The 21,679-nt window shown below is 40.6% G+C and overlaps 2 protein-coding genes, 1 long non-coding RNA gene and 2 other non-coding genes across 5 annotated transcripts in view; 3 read left to right on the top strand and 2 right to left on the bottom strand.

Moving 5' to 3' along the window:
- Positions 1 to 15,708, top strand: part of LOC145458325 (uncharacterized) — a 39,407-nt gene extending 23,699 nt beyond the window's left edge. Inside the window, exons 2-5 of the mRNA XM_080336662.1 lie at positions 3,271 to 3,371; positions 3,435 to 3,546; positions 12,293 to 12,418; positions 15,510 to 15,708. Coding sequence (XP_080192788.1) covers positions 3,296 to 3,371; positions 3,435 to 3,546; positions 12,293 to 12,418; positions 15,510 to 15,582 — 387 coding nt within the window. The 5' untranslated portion in view covers positions 3,271 to 3,295 and the 3' untranslated portion in view covers positions 15,583 to 15,708. The remainder of the gene's footprint in view (positions 1 to 3,270; positions 3,372 to 3,434; positions 3,547 to 12,292; positions 12,419 to 15,509) is intronic.
- Positions 1 to 21,679, bottom strand: part of LOC145458374 (uncharacterized) — a 46,356-nt gene that overhangs the window by 11,794 nt on the left and 12,883 nt on the right. The gene's annotated exons all lie outside the window — the stretch shown is intronic.
- Positions 9,800 to 9,872, top strand: Trnak-uuu (transfer RNA lysine (anticodon UUU)). The gene has a single exon. It is a non-coding gene; the product is annotated as a tRNA-Lys (tRNA).
- Positions 10,146 to 10,218, top strand: Trnak-uuu (transfer RNA lysine (anticodon UUU)). Its single transcript has one exon. It is a non-coding gene; the product is annotated as a tRNA-Lys (tRNA).
- Positions 19,478 to 20,927, bottom strand: LOC145458209 (calcium/calmodulin-dependent protein kinase type II alpha chain-like). Its single transcript, XM_080336527.1, has one exon. It carries the CDS (start codon positions 20,827 to 20,829, stop codon positions 19,771 to 19,773), a length of 1,059 nt encoding a protein of 352 aa, XP_080192653.1. The 5' UTR covers positions 20,830 to 20,927; the 3' UTR covers positions 19,478 to 19,770.

Genomic DNA, 21,679 nt, shown 5'->3' with positions numbered 1-21,679 from the left:
GCCGTAGGCTTACTAGTATTCATTTAGAAGAAATTTCGACTTGAATGCAGACATCCTAGATGACTGTCGGATAGCAGGCGAGATGCTGTTCTACAATACGATGTTCCACGATTGTCACACAGTAGCCTAAATCTACCGTTGTGTGTATTGTAGAATGATAATCAACTAATCTCGCCTATATCATATCAATCGAATGCTATCGCGGTACTGATTGCGAAAATATAAATTTTATTCTGCTCGTGGTCCCGGAACCCCCAAAAATCAGCCTCGAATCTTGCATTGTAGCGAGGAGGTATTGTGACGCGGCAATGCCGTATCGGAGCAGATGAGAAGCAGCGCAAACCGAAAGCATATTGGCCATCGTTGATCAAGCGATTGAGCACTCACACTCTCGACTCTCGTGCTCACTCGCTCCTGAACGGCTCTCTTGCATCACAATACCAATCTCCGTTACAATACAACATTCGAGGCCGATTTTGGGTGGCTCCAAGACCACGAGCAGAATAAAATTTATATTTTCGCAGTCAGTACCGCGGTAGCTTCCGATTGATACCAATTTTATCAATTTTTGCGCTCGGCAAGACGGTTATAATTGCCTTTGGCCAATTGGAAAATGTGACGTAAATCTGCAATCGCAGTGGACCGTGAGATTTGCTTGTGTCTACACCACCGTAGGATTAGATAGTGGTCCGGTAGCCTCGAGTATTTCCTATACGTTGCGGCCTTACTCAATGCTCATCCTTATTTCGATCAGGCCAGCGGTGGCCAACCTGCGAACGTACGGCCGCATGAAGCTGAAAACCACAACTATGCGGCTGTCTGCACATAATTAAATAGCGTATTCATCGTGCAATTTAAATTAACGAATTGGTTCCCAAATATTTGAGAGCTTTTAATTCAACCTAAAATTTTTCTTCACGCTTGGCGCGATTCAGGGTGACTTGAATTTTTCGTTTTTGATATAATAGTGTTCTTGCAATCAATCGCAGAGGAAAATGATGCGCCCCAATAAAAATACCAAGTTGAATCGTGTGTGACTCACGCATGAAGATTTTTCTGAAACGTTTGGGCGATTCCAAAATATTTTGACTACCGACAATCCTGATGGGAGATCAAGAAATAAGAACATATGCAACAGGTGATTAATAAAAGCGGAAGATGGATCACCATTATTTTTGTGCCCATCAGCTCTACCGTATAAGATCAGTTTTATGGGAGATGGGATATAAAAGGCCCTGTATCATGGCAAATAATAGATATTTGAAGATGCTACCTATATGCGGAAAGATTAGAAGATACAAATCGGAATTCGGTAATTATCCACATCCGATTATATACCTGCTAACAGAATGTGACCGCTCGACTGAATCTACTTTTTGAAACTACATATACTTGCGTAGACTACTTGTCAGTTGTTTCATCTTCTCCTTGCTATGGAAGTACTTTTTATTCTTATGTCTTGGAAATTGCTACTTCTAGGCAATTGTATTTGAGTAGAAATTTATGGCGTTATACTTCTACTTCTCTTGCGATGTTCCTTTCATAACTACATAGGCCTACTACAGTCATTGCAATATAAATTATTCAACAATGATTGTATAGCCCTGAAAGCGATCAAGTTTAGTACAGCCAGTCGCTTCTACTTGTTTCTTCAGAACTTTCCCAAGTGTACTACTGACAAGAAAAGGCTGGTTAATGAGGCTATAGTCCGATTACAGGTTTATTTGAATCCATTCTACGTGCATGATATACACGGAAATACATGAGACCATGTGTATAAATTCACATAGCATTCGCTCCCACAAATTTGTCAGTAGTAATTCAAATGTAGTGGTCGTAGTTCGCTTTTGAATTATGAAGCATCATAACGTAAATATGGACTATGCAACGGAATTGCAGTGCACGGCTCCTTTTTACGGAAGAGTATATATGAGGCAAAAAACCTTTCTCTTCGAAATTCCGGGTAGGCCTACATTTGACAACATATCCATCATCTCCATATGTTGCTTCTCATTCTTAAGTCGCATATTGAATTGTTTGTATTGGTCACCGTATATGGCCCAGAGGAGAAATGGCCATTAGGCCTAACACTGGTCAAAGCAAATGCAAAAGGCAGTATATAATTTTAGAAGCGTCAATTTCGACACCAAACACGTCGGTATAGTTATTTCAAATGCCCTACTGACCAATATGACCATGTTATGAAAGGATTTGGAGCTTTAAACGGCGATCGATCCCTGTTTCCATATGAAACGACTATAAAAGCTAATAGCTATCGTTCGCATATGTGTCAACAAGATCGCATCGCGTTCAATTGTCACTCAAGATGAAAAGTTCGTTCCGGGCAAACAATTCAGATTGATCAATCTTCAGTTCATGTATGCATTAGAATTTCGCTAAATATTAACGCAGCAGCGAATAAACTAGCCTCGCTACGGCACGTATAGCCAACAGGAGTACCCTAACAGACTCGTTTTATGTAAGCAGGATCACACCAGCACATTCACGCTAGTATATCTGCTACTATGGGAGAAGTGGAAAAGTCTAGAATATTCAGACGAATCCTACAACACATTAGGAACAGTGTTTACTCAACCCTAGCCAGGACAAATCGTTGCCCTTTCAGGCTTTATTCGGTGTCCAGACTGTCCACTGTCCAGTAATCCAGCAACATTTCGTTTTAACCGCTTCAGTTTAGCAAACGCTACTTGTCTTCAAGTGATCGAATGAGTACTGTATAGTCTTCTTCTGTGACGTAACATACTTGAGAAGCAATGTTTTGGAATACGAGCGAATAAACTGCCAACGAATTGAGCTATAGCTAGCGTTTCTTCACGGTTCACAGCGAAAAGTTCGCAGGCTGACTTCTGCATATTATAGCCTATTCATGGATTTTTCTTGAACCCGTGTTGCAAACAATCTTGCTGCTCTAGGCAGTCAATTTAGAATGGCAGTTTTTATAGTGGTTGAAATAATACATTTCATGGTATTGCGTTGCGTATAGTTTGTCACGGAAAGATATATTGTCGCATTTCTGCATTTTCTGATTCGCAACAGTTCATTATGTGACAATACAGTAACTATCATTATTTCCATTATTGTTACCACTTTTATCGATTAAAGGTGAGCCTATCACAAGAATTGCAATGCAATGATAGCTCGGAAATGATCGACGTGATTTGGCAAGCAGATAATACTAAACTGTGTCTCGAATATGCGTTAATACTTACGACATCGGCACCCAGTTTTATGAATATTTTTCATTTGTAGATCATTATTCATCAGCCATATAGCCATGATCAAACTTACCGACTTTTTTGCGTCCACCGCAGTCGGTCTACTGCTTCTGGCCCAAGTCGGCAGCTGCGCAAGTAAATGGCGATTGCAATTCGGGAGTGACTTTGGGATCTACTCATCGCTATAATTTCTTTTAGCTGCAGAAGAGGGACTGGCGAACTGGCTCGTTGGGACGATCGCTGTTTGCGTGTTTCTTGTGGTGGCCTTCGCTTTCATGCTTGTAAATTATTATTTCTGCGATGAATTTTAGTGAGTATATATTTTGACTGTTTATTTCGCAGGATTCCATTTGTGTTGTTGAATAATATTCATTAGATTGACAATAGTGCATGTGGTCGATAAATCCGTTGCACCCATCCGTTCCAAACTGACAAACATTGGCTAGAGATCACGATATTCGATACAATGAACATATTTCGGATGAGATTGAAATGGGAATTGTACATTGTACACTATTTGGCCTACTGTAAAGTACAGCTACATGTAGAACAGAATATCCACACTGGAATTGAATATTCCTAACTTTAATTCTTGCGTTTTCGCCGTTTTGGGGTGGCAATTTCAGGTTTACGTTTTCCTCTGATTGAATCATACCAAACGTGATTTTCGAACGTTTTCGAGGTTTGAAAGCGGACTTAGTAGGGTCAATCTGGAATTGTCTCCACTTGAAGACATACAGGGTCCTCTGCATAGTTATGGAGAAAGCAAAGTATCTCAAATTCATTGCATCAGTAAAAGTAGAACATTTGCTCCACCGCTTTCGCAATGAATTTGTACAAAAACTGCATCGTTATCGGTAAAATATGGTTTGGCCATTTCCAGAGTAAGAACCCGGAGTATTTTTCCGGTGTCGTTACGATGGCATTTGCAACATAGAAAATATTCCCACAGTTTTATTGATCATTTCCAAAGTACCGCAAAATAGAAGAAAAATCCAAAACACACTCAAAATAAAAATATAAACCTCATACAAAAGTGTAAACAATATTATAACGTTGGCTTCGAACTAAAACAGATTATTTGCCAATTCAATATAAATAGCCTACTTATTTAACCCGTGAGCAGATTTGAATCAGATTCAATCGCACATTTAATAGTTAGCAACCGGAAAGGGTAACGAAAGTACAGCTTACTGCATGGCGGAGATAACTCGGTAAATTTCTCATGTACCTAATTTACATATCACATATATACCAGGCAAATAGACCTCCATCAGTTCATTTGAAATGTATTTGCACTGAACGTATTTATTTGATAATTAAGAATACATATTGGCACATAAGATCTTCGATAAGAAAATGATTCAAATTTGCAAACGTGACACTGTTTAAAAGTTTAGGGCTGGGCGAACTCGAGTACCTGAGTTATAGTCGACACCGAGTCCCGTCGAGTTATGTCGATCATTTCGAGTTATGCCGCCCTATTTCTTGTCGCTTCCTTTTTCTATACTATCTTCTTTACTTTCAATCAGTGTGCATGCCTCCTCTTTACATCGCCTAGGCCAAGGTGGTTGTCCGATTCCATAGACAACTCCTAGTCGCTTCGACATCTTCCTTTCTTTTCATTGTATCGCATTTTTTGTGGTGTATTGAACTGATAAAATTGCTAATAAACCAATGATGATGATGATTTGAATATCACTCAGTATAACATCATCACTGTTAATGGACTAGAAGTGTTCAGAAATGTGGTCTCATGAAACCGCCAACTTAATATCGCCAGTTACACTTAATGATGAATTATTTCCAACACATTACACCAATATTAGAGTTACCATATATGTCCTATTTTAAGAGGATTTGTCCTCTTTTTTCAAGAAATTGAAAGTGTCCTGGGAGAACGCCTAAATGTCCTATTTTTTTGGAATTTTGTCCTCTTTTCTATGAAATGTGTTAAAATGCGATCAAAAACTGGATTCCGACGCAGCGAACGTCAGCGTTGGCAAGACAATCAACTGAAAATACGACGCGACGGGTATTTTGAGAGTAGATATGGGAAAGGAGACCTTTTTTTAGTGAACACGGTACTATTGGTCGAAAAATTTTTCAAAATCATCAGTTTTTATTTCCGGTACTGGAGCTTTCAGAATTTTTGAAAAGTTTCCTCTCTTTCGGATCGCAAAATATGGTAACCCTGACTAATATGACATGGTGAAATGGTGATCAGACACGCTATTCAACAGGTCAATCATTACAGCACGGGTATATCGTTTCTATGAAAGTGGGTAGCCTTGCTCTAAAGTTTTTGAATGATATGATATACCCGTGAACAAACTTCAAAGTTCCCGCAGTCGGCAGAAATTTTCACAAGGACAAGTTTTGTGCATAAAATAATAAATGGAGTGTAATTTCGGTACTCAAAAACATCGGCTCTCACTATACTCAACTCGAATCATTAAAATTGATACTCGATTTGGATTCGAGTTCTCGAATCGTTATGTCACCCTCCGCCACATGCCTAGGCTAAGGTGGGTGTCTGATATTAAAGGCTACTCCAAGTTGTTTCGACACCCTCCTATCTTTTGATTGTGGCGCAGTTTTGTGATGTTTTGAAATGATGAAAATATTAATAAAACTGATTGATTGTCCCGATATATTCATAAGTAGGCTTACTTTTTAAGTTAGCAAATATTTCAATCAAATATGTAATAGATATAGGCATAAGCAGGGCGTTCGTGATTTCGGATCTTATAATTTATGAAACGATGACAACAGTCATTGAATTGGGGAGATGTGGATTCGTCATATAACACATGTTCACTGTTTAATTATATAATATATCCTTATGTCCAAGCACTCTTATGTGGCAGGAATCGCTAAAACATGGCTGAAAAAAGTGCGATGTTCCACCGTATCCATAACCATTTTGATAAATGTGTTAGTTCCTGTGACCGCTCCAAATCAAAGACGTCGACAAAATACAAACTTGGAAATCGTGAATACTTAATTTTCCGATTATTCAGCGTAACATAGGCTAGTTTTACCATTTCCGTCGGGGGCCAAAGCTCATAGATAAAGTCTAACGCTGTTCAACTTTCGAAATATAACATTGCGGCTGACCCGTGTGTCGAATTTAGTGACATTAACATAACAAAGAGTATCGCCCAGTTAAAGCGATAGCAGTACCAATGCACGTAATGAATCGATAATAATAGAACTCTTTTACACTGACACGTGTTTGCTCAAATCAGATGGTTCACTAGAGTATATGTGAGGGCCAGTGTAGTCGTAAGACAAACATGCAAGCGCAACATTACACAGCTAAATATATATGATTCATCGACGTCATAGGATTACGGTGACTGGCGGCTTCATGCTATCTACGTTCTTAAATATTAGTTTTCGACATTGTAGGGAAATAATACTTTCTAGTAATTGTTGGTAGGTTGAAGATCCGCCAGAAATATCATATTGAATCGTGCGAGCGTGATTTAGTTAGGGCCATGATAGGCATATCACGGAGGCTGATTCGTTAAACAAATCAATGACAACTGAACATAAAAATAATCTTTCCATGTGTAACAACTGTTGTGATTTATCTGTAGGAGATACTTCCATTAAATAATCCCTCAAGACGGCAAATGTCGACCATGTTTTAGCCACCCGATTGCGGTGTTGTGATTTCACTCTTGTTACCACTGTAGGACCAAATCTATGACATTGACACCCAATTTCCAGAAGGCAAAAAGTGCACACTCAGTTCAGAGTCCATGGAAAAATGGAACACGAAAACGCCAATGCAGAACCATTACGTGCAGTTTACATGTATAATATATTAGATACACAAGAATATGATTCTGATATCTCTGGTCAAAATACTGTGTCACTTCCAATTCAAAAGGTACCAGGACTCCAGAGAAACCCGAACGTCGATTTGATAATAATAAACTAAATTCCAACCTGCGCGTTTGCAGTGAAATCTTTTGTATTCCTGTACACGACGCATACGCCAATCGACATATTACGAGTTACGACTAAAGCAAAGTAAGCATAAAAATGTACCAACTTATATCGTCGTTAACGCGACTGTTTTAGAGGTTCATAATTGTTACAACCGGCATCATCTTGAATTCACCAATTCCATTGCTTGCGAATCATGATGTTGCCATTTGCTAGAATTAAACCCATGGTCGGTGATAGAATGTAGTAAAACATTTAGCTTAATAATTAAGTATGAAAGTGAAAAGCAACGGCATGAGGTAACATTTTGGAAACACTGTCTAATCCGGCCCGCGACGCAATGTGAGTTTGACACGACTTCAAAAGTCTACACCAGGGGCGGGCAACTTCTCCAAGTCGGCGGGCCGGATATAGGAAAATTAAGTACTTGGCGGGCCGGATTGCTGAATCGATACATTATTCGCCCATTTATCCACGTATACCAGGAATAAATCGTATTTAATGAATGTATTTTAACGACAGCAATGCAACTTCAAAGCCATTTCTCGCCAATAATGACGAAGACAATGTGGATTTGAGAACAGCACTGTCATATAGCAGGGGTGGCCAATCATTTTGCCAGTCACGGCCGCATTTCGACTACTCATGTAGCCTACGGCCGCATTCCAGGGAATAGTCGTAATGAACTAGCAGGACGCCAAATACTCATGTTAAAGTGTCTATGTCCATTTCCGGCGAACTCCGTACTAATCTATTAAATAATGTAGGCTGTTCATAGTCGCGCCAAGCGCCAACATTTTTTCGGATTCATTCATGGATTTCGTCATTGAAATTAGTAGTTCTACATATTATTTCTCATTCCATGTGATCAGATTCACCGGATCAGATGTATGAGTTGGTGGAGGGTCGGTGAGGGCATGCCAATTATTATTAGTCACTTTGTTGCATGCTATTCTTTGCATGTCTTGACCTCCCGTCAGGATTGTCGAGATAGTGAAGAGAACACGATTCCGAGTTGGTATTTCTATATGTGACGCATCTGTTCGCAACTGTACTGTGGGGTTCTGATTGCAAAGTACGCAACTATATTAAAATCGAAAAATAAAGTCGCATTGAATCGCGCGCTGCTCGAAGAAACTTTCAAGAATAATAAAAATCTTTCAAGAAATCGGGAGTCAATTCGTAAATTCAAATTATACGTCGACGGCCGCCAACACCTACTAATTGAATTACGTGTCCACGGCCGCACAAATTTGCTTCTAGTGTCGCAGGTTGGCCACCCCTGTCATACAGGTACCACCATGTCTGCTTCTCTCTGATCAATCAACACACGGTGCAATCCTTCATTAAGATTTCAAGGCGTTCAATAAGCCCGGTACCCCAACTTTACCAAGATATCAATGCATTAGGGTTAGGTAGGTGACGAGATGGCTGTTAAACTGTGCGGCCTGTCTATCTCGATATTGAATTCATGCGGGCCGCGGCCTTGAAATTTGAAATTGGCCCGCGACCCGTTTTCAGTTGGCGACACCTGGCATAGTCGGTGTCTTACAAAAGCCTAGAAGCGTGCGCCGTGCGCCGTGCTACGGAATCAAAAATAAGAAATATCGGCCTGGTGTAAATGACCAATGTCGTCGACAAACACCATTATTATCACAAATGACATTAGGGTTCAGTACATCGTAAATGCCGATAATGCAAGTCTTCTCGCTTCGACGAACTTACGCGTAAGCTCCACCCTCGCTCGCTGTACATACATATGTATAAAAACACACAATCACTAAAATGTATGTGAGCAAGTAGTGGGGAATCTCGGAAGACTGGGGCCGGCGGGCCACATTATCATGTAAGACGAAAATCTGTCCGCGGGCCGGACAAAATCCCTTCGCGGGCCAGATCCGGCCCGCGGGCCGTATGTTGCCCACCCCTGGTCTACACCTTTCTGTTTGAAGAGCTTCTTGGAGGTACAGAACTTCAATATACAATTGAACAGTAAATTTATATTGAAATGAACCCGAATATTTTCGGCTGACACTCGTCAGGGGTAATCGTCAGCAACTAGTAGAGAATTGGAAAGAACATTGTATATCAACAATCGTATCACAAAATATGACGTCACCAGCATGAAATTTCGTGAATGAGAGAGCGTTCAATGTACTATTTTTAGGTGGTACACGAACTCCTTTTGTTGACAGAGTTTTGGTTGGTGTATTTTGATAAAAGTCGACTCCAAGGCACCCAAATGGAATTGTGAACGGCCTCGCCCAACGATTCGAAATCGGTTTCTGTTTGCAAAATATGATTTGAGCTGAGACTGCGCGACATAGATTATGATAAGCAGGCTGTGCATGATTTGGGATTTGAATTTAGAAAGGATTAAAAATATTTGCAATTTTTGCCGCATTGGGATCGCACTTGGATTCTCGACTTTTACTAAAATGTATCGGGACATTGTCATGGAATTTTCGGATTTCGAATCATAATCCAGGCCAAAGGTTCAAATCCCTTATCGGCCGTGTTCCTTTGTATATTAGTTCAGTTTTGTTTTATAATCACCCTAATACTCCTAAACAATTAACCCCTATCGGACGCTGGTTACCGCGGCCCGGTTAGCTCAGTCGGTAGAGCGTTGGACTTTTAATCCAACGGTCAAGGGTTCAAGTCCCTTATCGGGCGCCTTCCTTTGTATAATAGTTAAGTTTTGTTTTTTAATTACCCCGTTACTCCTAGACAATCAACCCCTACCGAACGCTTTCACTCAACTGTATCAGGACTTGGACTATTGGACATGGACATTGTCATGGAATTTTCGTATTTCGAATATTAATCCAACGGCCAAGGGTTCAAGTCCCACAACGGGCGCGTTTTTTTGTATATTAGTTCAGCTTTGTTTTATAATTACCCTGTTACTCCTAAATAATTCACCCCTATCGAACGCTGACTAACGCGGCCCGGTTAGCTCAGTCGGTAGAGCGTTGGACTTTTAATCCAACGGTCAAGGGTTCAAGTCCCTTATCGGGCGCGTATATTCGTCCGAATTTGATTTATATTTACCCTATTACTCCTAAACAATCAACCCCTATCGATCACAGGCTAGCGGTAGAGCGTTGGACTTTTAACCCAGCGGTCAAGGGTTCGAGTCCCCTTTCGGGCGTGTTCCATTGTATATTAGTTCAGATGTTTTAATAATTACCCTATTACTCTTAAACAATTAACCCCTATTGAACGCTAACGAAACCGCCCCGGATAGCTCAGTCGGTAGGGCGTTGGCGTTTCAATCCAACAGTCAAGGGTTCAAGTCCCTTGTCGGGAATGATCCTGGATGTTTTAGTTTGTTTCGTTTGATAAGTGCCCTATTTCTCTCACGGAATCAACCCCTATCGAACAATGGCTAACGCAGCACGGTTAGCTCAGTCGGTAGACTTTTAATCCGTTAAGCATCGTTAGTATATTGGGAATTATGGATATCATCAGGACTATTCCGCACAGGATGTTGGCGATCGATAGGGAAACTAAAACAAATATCGTATAGTACAAAACTGCACCTGTGATGTGGCAAATGAAGACACATTTTTAATTTGAGGATTGTATAATCACTAGAGCAAGTTTTTGCAACTTTTGCAACTTTTTTTACAGCTCCCGGCAGCTTCCTAAATACTCAGAAGTTATGTAGTATGGTGTTTTAAGCTGTTTGGAGGAATCCTATGGTTCAACTTTTTGCAACTTTTCTCCATTTTTTCAGTCAATTTTTTTCAACTTTATCGATATTTCATGCAACTTTTTTTCGATTTTTCATGTAAATTTTTGAAAGATTTTTCCGATTTCTCATGCATCCAACATTTTACTTGAAATAATTGGCACTATATATGTAAATATATCGCTTGGTTATTTCACTTTCGTTTAAATTTGAGGTTCTTTGACGTATATTCAGGCTAGACCGCCGAAAATTATGTTTCCACTGGGTGAATTTTTTCAGGCTATTGATTTTATTGAAGTCGCCAACACCGAGTTTTGCTACAGTGCCTTGGATACGGATCGATTTGAGTATCTCAAATCCTCATAATTTCAAGGAACTTTGTCCATAAATACAACTTTGCAGTGTAACTTTTGTGAAAAATATATGCAAATTTTTACTGCAACCTTTGTGAAAAATAAGTGCAACTTTCGTCGGATTCGACTGCAACAAAAACTTGCCCTAAATCACTGTGATGTATATCGTGTGGCGAGATAGCGTAGTGGTATGATCCGCAGCTACAACACCAATGGGTTGTGGGTTCGAGTCCGACCGAGGTTGACTCCAGAATTTCTACCTCATCCGCGTATAAGCCTTTAAGTGGGCCGTGCTACAAGTCGGCAGATACGGAATCGAAAATAAGGAATATCGGCCTGGTGTAAATCACCCATAGTCGACAAACAGAATAGCTCCGCGGGTCGCACTTTACGCAGGTCTGGAGTAGAGGTTCGAGTCGTCTGAGTCATTGTCGTTACAGGTCGACTGCAGAATTTCTACCTAAATCTTGGATCCACGTAAGCGGTGTCTTATAAAAGCCTAGAAGTGGGTCGTGTTACAAGTCGGCAGCTACTGAATAAAATTGACCTGATGTAAATGACCATAGTAGTCCACACCATGAATACCACAAAACACAGCCAATAATATGGTGGCTCTACTATTATTCGCAGTTACAATGACATGTCTGTCTTGGCCGTTCTATTCTCGAGTCATATGATTTGGTTCGAGTCATGCACAATTACTTGAGGACAAGTCGAGTCATTTTACGCATTTTAAAAAATGTCTCGAGTCATTACAACCCTGTCTATTATGTATCGTTCAATATGTAAAGTCGACACCTGCGGTTGACTTCTTCGGCTCATTTTCTTCAACTCGAGCAGGTTTGCAGACTGTTTTGACCAATTACGACATGCTTTAATATGCAGAAGACTACCTGTTTGAATAATCAGATAATTGCAGTGAATGAATAAAGTTCACAGCAACGTAAATAAATACGGCTTAATACGTATTTTGGCCGCGCGTATTGACCCGATAGGAATTTTGTCCTGCTTTCGCAGTTGCTGATATACATTGCGTTTAATTTTAGCGAAGAACCAGACGATGAAGAAGACGAGTACGATGATGGCAAAGTCGACGCCGGATACCACAATTACGCGATGGCTGTAGACGAAGACATTCCGTCTGCGTCTGGTCATCGTTCGTCTATCAGCAAGTCAGTATTTGTAGCTTTAATACTCGCCCCGTCGTCTTCAATACATTATTGTGATGTCAAACGGATATTTCTAGAAAAATATGACACTGTTTAATTTAGGCTACTACACGGAGATTATCCGTTTAGATTTAAATATTTGCCAAAAATTCAGATATACCCAGAGGTGGTCAAAGTAGTCTAGAAAACTACTCAAGTAAAAGTAAAAAGTAGCGACAAAAATCTACTCAAGTACGAGTAGAAGTACTTTTTCCATAAGCGACCTAAAACTACTTGAAGTAAAAGTAGAATTGACTGACTTTAAATCTACTCAAGTAAGTAAGTAGTCTTAATTCGTTCGCATGCACTGTCAAAAGCTGCAAATTGAGCTATGCGGAGGGTGCAGAGAGCTTGATTCGTATTGATGCATCCCAGGAGGTATCAATTTTCGGAAGAATAAGCATTCTTTCGCATCATGGGATGCAAATTATAGTATTGATATGAATATGCAATACTAACCCTTTGTTTACTAGAAGACCCCGTTTTAGAAAATATCATGGCATATGGCGCCCAACACCATATTATAAGGCCCCAAGCTTCGGCGAAGAGCAATACGTAAAAGTTGTATCGGATACGGTTTCATCACTTTGCGCGATCAGTATACGTTAATAACAAATATTGTGGATCGTAAAAGTTATATTTAGTGTAGGGTTGCCATACGTCCGGAATTTCCCGGACATGTCCGGAATTTCACTGAAAAATCTGCGTCCGGGAGGAATTTCTGAAATATGCCTAAATGTCCGGAATTTTGAAGGCTGGAAGCAGGCTCAAAAGTTGTTCGTAAATCAACATAAACAATGTTATCTTCAAGCAGATTTATGCTATTCAAAACTGATCTTCACGCTGCGCGCGAGTTAATGCAACATATAATGATATTAGTATGGGCACCAGGCACCACCCTCGCCAAAAAATGCAATCAAAATAAATATAAATAACCATCATTTACTGAAATAAGTCTGATTTTAATCGCAATTATAAGCTAACGGTATATTCCTAGAGTGGGTTAAGGCCGATTGGATGCTTCAATCACAGCCAGTGGTTCCAAATCTTGGGGTCGTCCGCCTTTATCTGGGGATCGTGATGATGTTGGACGTAATCAGCTTCCTAGGCCGTGAGTAAGTACGGCCAAGCTGAATTTTTTTAGTAATCAGCTTATCAAGTTTTGAGCTTTGCCACAGAACATTTTCAAGTGGGAAATGAGGTCGCGACCATAAAAGGTTAGAAATCACCGGATGGGCAACCGGCTGGTGCACGTAATACTAGCCTAATAAATCGAAGAATCAATATTATTGACAGAATTCATACATAAATTTTAATAGCCAATTGCATATAGTAAGTGCCCAACAAGTTACATCGACTACCCTATGGTGGGCCCAAGATCAGTGCTTTTTTGGGCGGAAGGGGGGGAGAAAAAATATTGTTTCGGACCTGATTAAAACACATAAACAGATAGCCGCACCGGCCTAACAGTATAGCAGGGCTGTCAAACACAATCCTGACAGGCCAGACATGGCCCGCCAGATGATTTCATCCGGCCCGTGGAGGAATCTATTGCAAACCCTAGCAAGTAGCAATCAGCAAAGCTCACATTACAGATGGCCCAATTCATGCCCTATGTTCCACTTCATTCCTGTATAGTGTATACAGTCGATGGGCAATGCTTTGCTAGAGTGACGTCATATTGACGGTCAATGTGTGACACCTCATTTTAAAATCCGCTAGTGTGCGCTAAAGAGTGTCCGGAATTTGCTAAACAAAAATATGGTAACCCTAATTTAGTGTAGCTTTATTTTCGGAAAATAGAGGCATTACTACACTTGCGCTTATGCTTATTCATGTATGTACTGCAGACAAAAGAACTGATAGTAATTAGAACTCGAAGTATGTTACTCAGAATTGAAAGTGAAATACAAATAGAATACCACTTCTAAAAAGCGGAAAATATATTGCATGTCTTTTGTCCATAAAGCTTCTAAGGTGATCTGCTAAAACTGTTGTAGCTTTCAAAAAAGCCGGATTTTCCAGATTAGCAGGACACGTCATGGGCTGCTAGATTACTATATGATAGGTAATTGCTAGATTGCGAACGGTAGCTTCAAACGTTATGGTGGGCCATATTTACTGTGATGAAATATTTGATATGGGCGATAATGCGATGTGAGCGGAACCAAGCAATCCGGTACCTAAAATTATATTCACTGATACTTTCTTGAAAACATATTGTCACTCCATAACTACTGTGCGCGAAGCGCAACAAAATTTCTGGGCTTTACTTCACTTTTATGAATATTAAATGTTGGAACTCCGTGAAAACAGCCCCGAAATTCCTCAGGCTATCTTTCGTTTTGGGGGATTAAACGACTTCTACTTGACAAACTGAAAATAGCGAAAAGTAAGTAAGTAGATCAAAAAATATTACGAAGTAGAAGTAGAGAAATCAGATCCACTTGAGTAAGTAATAGAAATAGAGGAAAACTACTTGAGTACTTCCAAAAGGTAGAAGTACTTCGTTACTGACCACCTCTGGATATACCTTATTCAAAATGGGTAACCATAACGTTTTGTATCGGTGGTTTGACTTCCTTTACACGTTATGCGACTGAATGAATCATTCCTATGAAATTTGAACTATGAAATTATGAATCTTGTATCCATGACTACAGACCAGACATGTGCCGATTACTGAATCAATGTAATCGATCGCGAAATGCCATATAACGGCTATGATTGCAACACAATCTCACAGTAGACGATTATTATTGTATAGAAGGTGATCACGATTAATCACGATAATATTTATTTTGCTTTCTTGAAGTATTATGACCAAATGATCAATGAATATATGCCATATGTCAGTACTTTTCATGTCCTTCAATAAATATAGCTAGGGCAAAACAAGTACATTTAGCTCACGTCTGAAAGCACAGTTTCTATTATATAGCTACCTACTCATATTCGTGAATATTTTGCGTTGACAATTCATGCCTTTTTTGAACCAGCGCACATGTAAGAGCCTCATCTGAATTAATGTTAAATTTTCTCGTTACCGATTCAGAATGCCCATCGAAAGTTCAACTGTTTACAGCGAGGTTACGGAAGAGAAAGAAGTGGTGTCGACCGCTCTCTAACAGAGACACACTGCGAAATTTAATATTCAGGAGCGATTCAGTTCATATGTATATTTTCCAATGCTCGTTGTTTCTTATGGTGTATGTAAAATATATGTAATTGAATAAATGCCGCATTCAATATCATGTTGAGCGTGAATGAGGTCAACTCATTGTAATCAGATAATTTCTAAGACGGATTGAGAAGCGTCAATGAAATTGGAATCCATATACATCAGTGGCTCTCAATCGCTGGTCGTCGGACCGTTGCCGATACGAGTTGAGTTTCTTGCCGGTACGTCTACAATTTTATACGTGAATTGCAAATTAGCAAAGAATTTGGACGCTTGTCCAGCAATTAGAGAAATGAAGGGTCATATTTTTCATTGATTTCGTAATAGGAATGTATTTTCTGCATAGGACTGTAGCATCGGGTTCACGGTCTACTTACGTCACAATTCTCCACGCAATCAGTACATAAAAATAACCTACACTATAACTCGTTTAAGACCAGCTATATGTAAGGATGGGCAATGGGCATATTAGAATCCAAATCGAGCATCGATTGTGATGATTCCAGTTGAGCATGATAGCCCGTAATTTCGAGAGCCGAAATTATACATACAATCGTTATTTTATGAGCTAAAATTGTCGTTGCGATACTCGCCTGTCACTGAGGAGCGCTGAAAACTAGATACGAGGTAGCACATCATTCAATACAGGAGGCATAGAAGGCTACCTGATTTAAAAAAAATCAGAAAGGAATCCAGTCTCATGTTCCAATTGATCCATCGCGTCGATTGCAATTTAATACTGCCCGTTACCGGAGGTATAAACTGCTTGTGTTGCAAGACATACATGCATATACAGCAGGGGTGGGCAAACTGCAGCTCTTTCAGCATTTAATTGCGGCTCTTTAATAATTGCACATTATGCACATGCGTTTCGTCATTTTACTAGAGGTTCAACCTGATTATAAATTGATGCATTTTATCACGTTTTAACATTATGAGTATTGTTTTCGTATTGTTTCTTTCCTTATGGTTTACGCAAGACCACTGGCGTAGCCAGAGAGGGGCGATCGCTCCCCCCAAATTTTTGGCAACTTTTCGTAAAATCAATAAGTATGACAGTATTTTGGGGCAGATGAATGCAACCTAAAATATTTTTTCGCGCTTCGCGTGATTTAGTGTCCATACACGTCTGGATTTTAGATTTTATTATCGGTAACCCGAAAAAAATTATTCCACAAATGCGCATAATTGAATTTAGCTGCATGAGAATACAACAGTACCAATACATACACGGGAGTATTGTCCGAGGTCGTTGAGTTGATTGAGTCTAGGGGTGTCAGGTCAGTAAGATCCCTCCGAAATTAATGCGACTGGAACACCTCCCGTTAAAAAGTGCTAATTTGGAATCGCACGAGTCTGATCAAAGGAGTTTTTTAATTTGGTCTGATATGTATCAGCAATTCCAATCTTCAAAGTATAGCGTCAATCTTTACCAGAGGTTGCTAAATAACCGTGCTTCAACGAAGTAATTAATAAGACCGGAATCCACTAGCTCAGATACACGCACCCATCAGTGGTGGCCCTACGATTGGGGGGAGCCCATGGCGAGACTTCCGGGCCCCCTATAAGTATGTAATCCCAGCTTCTGGGGGCCTTTGCCCCCCAGACCCCCCTTTCGCCTACCAACTTAACAGGCATGCAGACACTTCATGATTGTCGTGTTATGGGACTTTTATAGTAAATGCAGAGATTTGATGATTGACTCATCTGAACGCAATCATCTTCTTGATTGGTACAAGGATTTCCACGTCTATTCGCTACAAACCTTGAAAAAAGCGCTAAAACCAAAGAGGGGGGCCCTTCGACCAAGGGGGCCCCGGGCGACCGCCCACCTCGCCCACCCAAAATGCCACCACTGGCACCAATATTATTCATCAAGTTATTTAATTTATTCAAAAACATTCCACGCTCCGTGCGACTAGGTCCGAAATTCACACTGATTGTTTATCACTTAATGTCAGCGATTTGGGCTCGTCCATGACACGATCGCCTACAAAGCTATAGTTGGCAACTGGAAGCTTCCATAGGGTATGTGTGTATGGGGGTATGGATAAAGGATAGTGACGAAATTGTCAATGGCAGGATGTACGGTTCTGCGAGGTGTTCCCACGGGGGAGCTCCCCTAAACTCATAAAAAATCCTCCCCTCCTCCACCAATAAAAAACTGTAATTCTGGCTACGACCTTAAATATGAGTGATCTCTTGAGTGGTGACAGCTTTCTCCTCAAGTCCTGAAGTAACAACAATAAATGACAACTTTCCCGTCCGGCGCGAACCCTATAGAAACTCTAAATCATTGGTTATCAACATTTTTTGTCTTCGCGGACCCCCTTTGGACCTTCACGTAATCCCGCGGACCCCCAATTATTATTTCAAATTTGCCTCTATTGTCATGCAACCTTCATCTGCCCTGTGCAATTATTAACTGTATAGGCTAGTGATAAAAACAGTAAAATGACATTTCTTGAAAATAACATCACACTATTTATGTAGAAATTTGGATGACTTTTTATTATTTCAAAGCGAATTCCGTAGCTGCATTTCTTGAAATACAGGGCCATGTCTTGAAAATCCACGTCGTCGATTTGATATGAACGAGTGCCGAAAATCCATTTCCACAAACATATGAGGTGGCGAATGTAACGCTTCCGACGACACCTTTGCGGCGATGATGGCAACATACATGGACCAATATAACCTCCAGCCAAGTCATTTCTATTTAACAGCTCATCGTGAAGGTATTCTGGAATAGTGGTCGTGTATGTCATAGGAGAAAATGGATCTCTGCAAACATTTTTTCCAAAACCCCAACAAAACATCCCTGAACAGCAATATGTTAGTGTGAGTGGGCTTTGATAATTAGGCAATTAAAATGACTTGCACAGTGGAATATTTCATCTCAGACGACCATTCTATGTTTATGTGAGTCCTGAAGTTTTAGCAGTTATGAAGCGAAAGTGCTTCGTGATTTCTCTAATTTAAAACAAACTAAAAATTAGGTTATGAACCATTTTGCAAATTTGAAGGTTTCGCGGACCCCTTGAAAATGATTTGCGTTCTGTCGGTTGAGAACCACTGCTCTAAATGGTCTTGCTGTATGGTATAAACATAGTTCAAGTGTGCCCCTTGAATGCTCAATGACACCACTTCTATCAGCTCTACCGGTAAACGTATTTGCAATTTGCAAGTAACAATATAATGAACCAATTTCATTCATTAACCATGAAAAATGAAAAGTGTTGACGTGTTTTCAACAATCATTATATTATCGCATCACTTTATGTATGGGTGGAATATTTGTCCCATATGCTGTGTTATTCATCCAATAAGGGCCCAAGACCATCGTCTTTAACCTATTTTTTCCTTATCTGTAAGGGGAGGGGCTCATTTACGTCATCGAATTTTTCGCCCCCCCCCCCCAAATATTTTTCCTGGCTACGCCCTTGCGCAAGACTATTGTAAAATTTAGGAGAAGGTGACACTACAGGGTTGGAAATTTTAAATTGAACTCGCGAATCGTGTTCGCATTAACGTTTCACCATAGTGTCCTATATGGCGTGGCCGCAGCGAGATTGAACGGCTTACTGCATTTGGGTTACGTCATACTTTACATTTGACTGAAGGCAACTTTACGGCCATTTTTGAACGGCTTACCAAGCGCTACATCTGATGAAACGGGTATCAATGGAAAGCTGCTGCTGTACTGACCTCGAAAATATAAATTATATTCTGCTCATTGTCCCGGAACTCCCCAAAATCAGCCTCGAATTTTGCATTGTGATCGAGTTTGGCATAGTGACGCTACAATACTGTCTGTCTGTTTCTTCTTGGCTTCACCCTCGTTTTGCCAGACAGAATTATTATAATAAGTAATAACATTGCTCGGAACCTTTCTGTATCAAATATAACGGCAATACAATCGTTCGGAACCGGCACCCAAGACTATTGGTTTCAAAGACACAGGAATGCTCTACTTATCTTGTCGAATGCAATATATTTATTCAGCACGAGTACTTTACTTCGGCAACGTGAAACTCCGATTCCAACTATTTTCAACTCGCTTCGTGGGTATCGACAATGGGATACATTTGTCTTGCGATCCAATTGATAAACCCTACACATCGCTTTTCCTTATTCAATAACGAGATCTTACATCGCTGGATTTACGAGTCGTGGGATTTGAAAACGTGACTGTCTTCTTAGATGAGCTGAGCGGCTCCAAACGTAGCGAAGTTCCCATTGCCGCTCCGACAATCGGCGCCATCGCCACGCTGGTAATAACCCCGACGGCTGCCGCTGTTTTCCACATCTTCTTTTGCGTGAATTCTGTCAATCTCTCCACGGCTATGTCAAGATGTTTGTTCAGTGCCCCGCGTTCGCGCAGACTACAAAACGAATGATTCAAAGCTTGCGCGGCCGTAATCCGTTTGTCTTGATAAGGATTCAATAGTTTTGCCAGTAAATCCACCGCCGGATTTGAGATAAGCCCACGGTGTGGGGAAGGCAACGATATTTCGCCGCTGCCCGGGTGGCAGCCGATAAGTAGATTATAAAGGACGCATCCGCAGCCGTATAGGTCGACTGCAGTTCCGTACTTCTCGTCATTAATCATTTCCGGGGCTCTATAACCGAGCGTGCCGACAATTCCATGCCGATATCGAGATCTTCCCTTCGTGTCAACCGCCACGCCGAAGTCTATCAACTTCACAACTTCACGTCCGAGGTCAAAAGCTACACACAAGTTCATAGGTTTCAAGTCCCTGTGAATGATGTTCATCCCGTGGCAATAGTGCAGTCCGTTCAGTATGTCGCGCATGTACCACACAACGTTTTCCTCGCAGTGCGATGTACGTTTTTTGGTCGTGACGTATTGATATAGACCGCCTCCTGTCAGCAGTTCCATTACGAGATAATAAAACTGCGGATTAGAGAAGCTGTCTTTAAATTTAACGACATTCCGGTGTTTCAGCTTGCTCAGTATATTACTTTCCTGTTCTAGCAGTCTTATTTCGTCTGGTTTTAGGTACGCTTTCTTGACGATTTTTACGGCGCATTCATTCCCCGACGACTTTTCGGTGAATATTTTTACAACCGAGAAAGAGCCAAGACCGAGTACCTCCGATTCTTTGTGGTAACAATCTGCGAACTCCAAAGCCGCCTCATCATGTGACCTTGACGTACCGCAAATAGCCATACCTACGAAAAGATTCAATAAACTTCTTGCGGTGAACACATTAAATGCTATGTTGCTTGTTGATGGAACTACGTGTCGGCTTTCACGTCGACGCTTCGCAATATAGCCCACTAGGCTACTTATGGCCCGACAATTATAATTATTGGGCTGGGCTGATTGTTTATAGCAGGGGTGGGCAATTACTTTTGTCCACGGGCCAAATGAGAAGCGGAATATACGTTTGCGGGCCGAGTCAAAAAGTATATTACCTATGTTCTTCAGCGCATCAATTTTATTTCTAAATTGAAAGCAGTGAATTACACTCTTGATTAAAACGGATCAGTGGATGGATGTGTTGATAATAGGGAATGTGAAAGCGACGGTTGATTACCAAAAGATAACGTTATCTGCCGTCACATTTCGAAACAATGTTAAACGTGATACCGGGGCCTACGATAACTTAACTACGATAACTTAAGTTATCGTAGGCCCCGGTGATACCTTTTGAACTCTGTTTAAATCCCTATCCGCGTTATTCTATCAAGACATTAAAATATTTTGTGATATTACACAGCTTATTGTCTTTAATTGGTCGCTGCCTACCTGACACTGTAGAGCTTGGCTTGTGGAGCGAAGCTTGCAGTTATTCTGAAATTAGCCCTCCCTTTACCGAGTGTAGGCCTACGTCTTCGTATTTTTGTCAGAAGATCGACTTAAATTATACTCCTTAAACAATGCGACCTGATCGTCAATAACTATACTAAAATGACCGGTTTACCCTTGACTTCATTAAACTTTGAATTTCAGGTTTCGGCTTTCTTTTTTGACATGTCCGTTCACTCTTTATGGGCGCTGATGACTTATAATAATC

This window comes from Botryllus schlosseri, chromosome 2, assembly GCF_051294905.1.
Source record: "Botryllus schlosseri isolate E-star chromosome 2, Bs_hap1, whole genome shotgun sequence".
In the NCBI taxonomy this organism is placed as follows: Eukaryota; Metazoa; Chordata; class Ascidiacea; order Stolidobranchia; family Styelidae; genus Botryllus; species Botryllus schlosseri.
This window is presented reverse-complemented; position numbering and strand designations above follow the sequence as displayed.

Coding starts and splice junctions, on each gene's coding strand:
- LOC145458209 (XM_080336527.1), bottom strand. CDS start 20,829: ATGGCTATTTGCGGTACGTCAAGGTCACATGATGAGGCGGCTTTGGAG.